Below are 4,270 nucleotides of genomic sequence, written 5' to 3' on the forward strand. Positions count from 1 at the left end.
ACTCAATAGAGACTAGCTGGTGAGCATAGTGGAGCATTTAGCAGCTGGAGAAGCAGATATGTTTCTGAGGGATTTTATGAACACCAAAATTAAGTTAAAGCAAGGGGGGGGGGGGGGGGGGCAGAAACACAATTACAAATGTATCCGCTGTACATATATAGATATACAGATATATATATTGTGATAGAAAATTGAGTTGTGCTAGTACATTTCTACTGTGATTTAGTTTATGTGCCTTACTCACTAACAAAACTATACATGTGACATATGATGGTGTAAGGAGAGTGGTAACAGGACCATGTGGGGTATCTCTGCCTTTTGCTTTGATAAGAGGGAGCAACCAAATGGGGGTTGCAGTTTAACCAGAGAATGTTGAGGTGTGAAGATTCTCAGAGACAGACAAGAGTAATAAAGACACATGTCTTTGTGTGACGAGGCTCAGAAGATGAAGGGGATGACTGGAGGGGTCAATGGGGAGCTTGAAACTGTTGATCAATTGTATCTAATGTAAATACCTGAGGTTCCCCCCCACTGAGTGCTGAGATGCTTCAGAGCAGGAGACAAACTGAACTCTTGGCTCATCCTCTGCAGACTGTATGACGGTGAAGCCTTCTCTGGCCAGAGAATGAATACTTTAAAGACAAACTTCTTTCCTCAATGTTTCTTGTTTCAGTATTCAGTGTTTATTGGACTCACTCGGTACTATTGCATAGTTTTTCTTCCACCACAAATTAGATATACACATACATATATATATATATATATATATATATATGTATATATATACATATATATATATATATATATATATATATATATATATATATATATATATATATACACATACATATATATATATATATATATATATATATATATATATATATATGTGTATATATATATATGTATATATCTATAGCTATGTGTCGGGTGCTTGGTTAACACAAACACCTGTGATACTATGTGTAAACCTAAATTCATCAAATGAAATGTTGATAACAGGACAACATGTGAGGTTTGTTTTTTAAAGCTCTTGTCTTGATCAGCGTCATGACTCCACACCAGAGAACGTGGGGAAGAAGGTACTCGCAGCCCCGACTCACCGATAAGGAGGACAACAGCGCCCCCTGCTGTGCCCGGTCACATGGTGCTGACTGTGGGTGCATTACAAAGCATTGTGTTGACTCCTCCCACAGTAGCTTGGCCAGAAACAGTAATAGCTCTGATACTTAATGTAATGATAGCAGAAGATTGGTAAGGAGAGTTATTTTGGACCTCCCCTTTGAACCTTTATTTATCATTAATATACACTATATAGATTATACATCAGAGTCATTTGCTAGACACTGTTTTCACATTTTCAATTGCATAATAATGCATTCAATGTGACTTTGAAAACATCTTCTGCCATGCCGAGTGGAAATAAGAAATTTCCAAATTACAAATTGGGTTGGGTACAATATGTAAATGGTTGACAGCATGAAACTGCGGTATGTTTGACCTAAATAATGGACCTCTCCTGCATTGATACATGTTCCGATTCCTGCCTCTTTGAACACATATAGTATTTAATCTGAACTGAAAGACAATTCTGTAAACACAAGGTCTGGATTGAGATACGCACATTTATTTATGACACCATATCAGAACTTCTAGCCTGCATTATGAACCTGCAGACATGAACACAAACACCAAACACACACACAGACTTCTCAACAGTTCTGCAGACACACTGTGACATTGCCTACATGTCAGGATCAATGGTCAACTGACTGATTAAGTCTTTGTAATAGACACGGTTCTCCTCATTGTCAGCGAGTGCTGTCAGCATCTCATCCACCTCCTCCTGAGTGAAGAGCTCACCTTTAAACACAACCCACACACAACAGAGCCGTGGTGGAAGAAAAGAAGAAACGTTTGCACATTAAAAGCTTGTTTTGTGGAACTGTGAGTAATGTTAGACACAAAAAAGCACATCTATGAAATGATCTGCTTTTCAACACAAAGTGAGAGCTGAAAGCTTCTGCTTTACCTTCCTGCGTCATGTACTTCGTCAGCTCCTCAGGCTCCAGGCACCCTTTCTTGTCTTTGTCCAGAACCTGGAGACACAAATGTCAGTAACTTACATTGTGATATTACTCTGTTGACAGCGTGATAGTCACAGAGGCTCAGACTCCTACTACAACACTGGGATCTGAATGGGATAGAATATGAGGAAACAGAAGTTTATCTCACCTCAAAGGCCTGAAGCAGCACGTCCTCGGGGATGGGAGGGAACCTAACACACACACACACACACACACACACACACACACACACACACGACATACCAAAAACACAAAAAAAGGATCCCGAGGTTTTAAGTGAAGCTGAAATATCGCCAGAGGTGAAAACATTATTACTAAGTATACACTGTTTATAATGCGTGACGTGGTATTCTGTACTAGGGTGGTGCTGAAAGATCAACCATCAAAGAACGGTGTACAGTGGTGGCCTTTGTAGACTTTTTCCTCACACATCTAGTCTGTGAAACACTACAAGTAACCACCTCATTATATTTACCAAATATGAAAGCAATCTCAAAAAACGTTCACCAGAGTCAGGTCATTTACTGCTCCCACAGCAACATCCAGCCCAAAGTCCTGCTGCACCTATTTGCATCACGACACGGCCCTTCTTCTCAACCTCAAAATTCAGCATCTTCATAATGAATTCAGGTAGATATATAAAACAACATGGCTGCCTCTGAGGCAGCAGTTTGTACAAGAGACAAGAGATAAGGTCTTACCTGTGCTCCAGCAGCACTTTGGTCATGACTGGGAGGAACCTGGTCAAAGAGATGAATCCAGTGTGGTCCTCCTCAACCTGAACAGGACCAAGGCCTTTTAACAACAAGCTGAGAATGTTCTGAGAAAACTCATCATCATATCAATTTATATCAAGCTGCATTGAAGCACAAACAAACAACAATAAATGCAATTTTCAAAACGAATATATATAGTGGAATAGGCGCTATTATTTTAAAACACAAATTTAAACTTATGTACAAACAATACAGACAAGGCACAGTTAAGTGTCCTTGACTGTGACACTTCAATAAATGAAACATTACATAACAGAATACAAATATGTATTTATTTATATCAATAGAAAACTTGAGTTCCTTATTTCTCTAACAGTCTCTTGTTCTCCAGAGAGACCTGATTCAACTTGGTGGTCACAGTGGACCCGAACCCCGTTGGCACAAGTTCATACAACGATATCCAGGTATAGTAGATATTGTTGCATGACCAAAATATGTAAATACCCCTCAGATGATTAGATGACCGGTTCTTTGAGGAACACATAAGTAAGCACTGTTCTCACCTCAGCTATTATGTCATGAAGGTCTGCCTGAGTGGGGAAGCAGCCCAGGGAGCAGATGATGGTGCCCATCTCCCTGAAACAAACTCTGTGTTATCTACAGACCACACTATTGAACATATATATAAATATATATGTTATATATATATATATATATATATATATATATATATATATATATATATATATATATATATATATATATATATATATATATATATATAACGACATACAACAGCGTCTGATGGATGTAAATATGGATATGTATAGTAAGCCGTTTAGTTGAATAGACATAGTGTAATATTGTTCTCTCTATCTTCATATTTCCTGTGTTGGAAGTTGTGTCCTGAAGAGTTCAGAGGAGTGAGTTCATCACGAGACAACATCTCGTCTCTCACCTGACATCCACTCTGTTGTTAGACTCATAGTCAAACGCTTTAAACGCTGCTCTGATCTTCTTGGGGACGTCTGGAACTACGAGCTCTGATAAGACAGGAGAGGAGAGAGAGTTAACGTTACAACAACTCCAAATATGTCACGCAAACAACGCTCAACTAGCGCCAACCAAATCACTATGGCGCGTTACATGTTGCTCAACTAGTGATGGACGCCGTACACCTGCACGGACCTGCGCTCTGCTTCTTCTCCGTCATGCTTGTCCGGAGAAAAGTCTTGTCCTTGCTATGGCAACGTTAAGACCCGCCTTACTCTCTTCTGATTGGTTTACCCTGAGCTCTAACCAATCTCACTCCTCATGCCTAAATGTAACCAATCCAACCAACGAAGGCAACGAGTTCTAACCAATCAGAGAGTAGGGCGGGTCTGCCGTCGCCGCAGTAAAGTTTCCCGATTGTTATTCTGTCGCCTAGCGACTGGGACAGGTCTATGGTTTAGGAGCAGCTAGCTA

At 39.7% G+C, this 4,270-nt stretch overlaps 1 protein-coding gene across 1 annotated transcript; it reads right to left on the reverse strand.

Moving 5' to 3' along the window:
* Positions 1-1,605: 1,605 nt before the first annotated feature.
* efcab2 (EF-hand calcium binding domain 2) lies at positions 1,606-4,038 on the reverse strand. The gene is made up of 7 exons (XM_068731819.1): positions 3,992-4,038; positions 3,762-3,846; positions 3,367-3,439; positions 2,789-2,865; positions 2,236-2,278; positions 2,033-2,099; positions 1,606-1,863 (listed from the first exon to the last, which is right to left on the reverse strand). The coding sequence occupies exons 1-7, from the start codon at positions 4,014-4,016 to the stop codon at positions 1,745-1,747; spliced, it is 489 nt and encodes a 162-aa protein (XP_068587920.1). The 5' UTR covers positions 4,017-4,038; the 3' UTR covers positions 1,606-1,744.
* Positions 4,039-4,270: the final 232 nt, after the last annotated feature.

The sequence above is a fragment of the Cebidichthys violaceus genome, unplaced genomic scaffold, assembly GCF_023349555.1.
Source record: "Cebidichthys violaceus isolate CVI_PGR_0920_01 unplaced genomic scaffold, fCebVio1.0.p SCAF_105, whole genome shotgun sequence".
NCBI lineage: Eukaryota > Metazoa > Chordata > Actinopteri > Perciformes > Stichaeidae > Cebidichthys > Cebidichthys violaceus.

Coding starts and splice junctions, on each gene's coding strand:
- efcab2 (XM_068731819.1), bottom strand. CDS start 4,016: ATGACGGAGAAGAAGCAGAGCGCAG. Junction 2,866..3,366: donor TTCATGACATAATAGCTGAG/GTGAGAACAGTG, acceptor GGTCCTGTTCAG/GTTGAGGAGGACCACACTGG. Junction 1,864..2,032: donor GAAGTACATGACGCAGGAAG/GTAAAGCAGAAG, acceptor TTGTGTTTAAAG/GTGAGCTCTTCACTCAGGAG.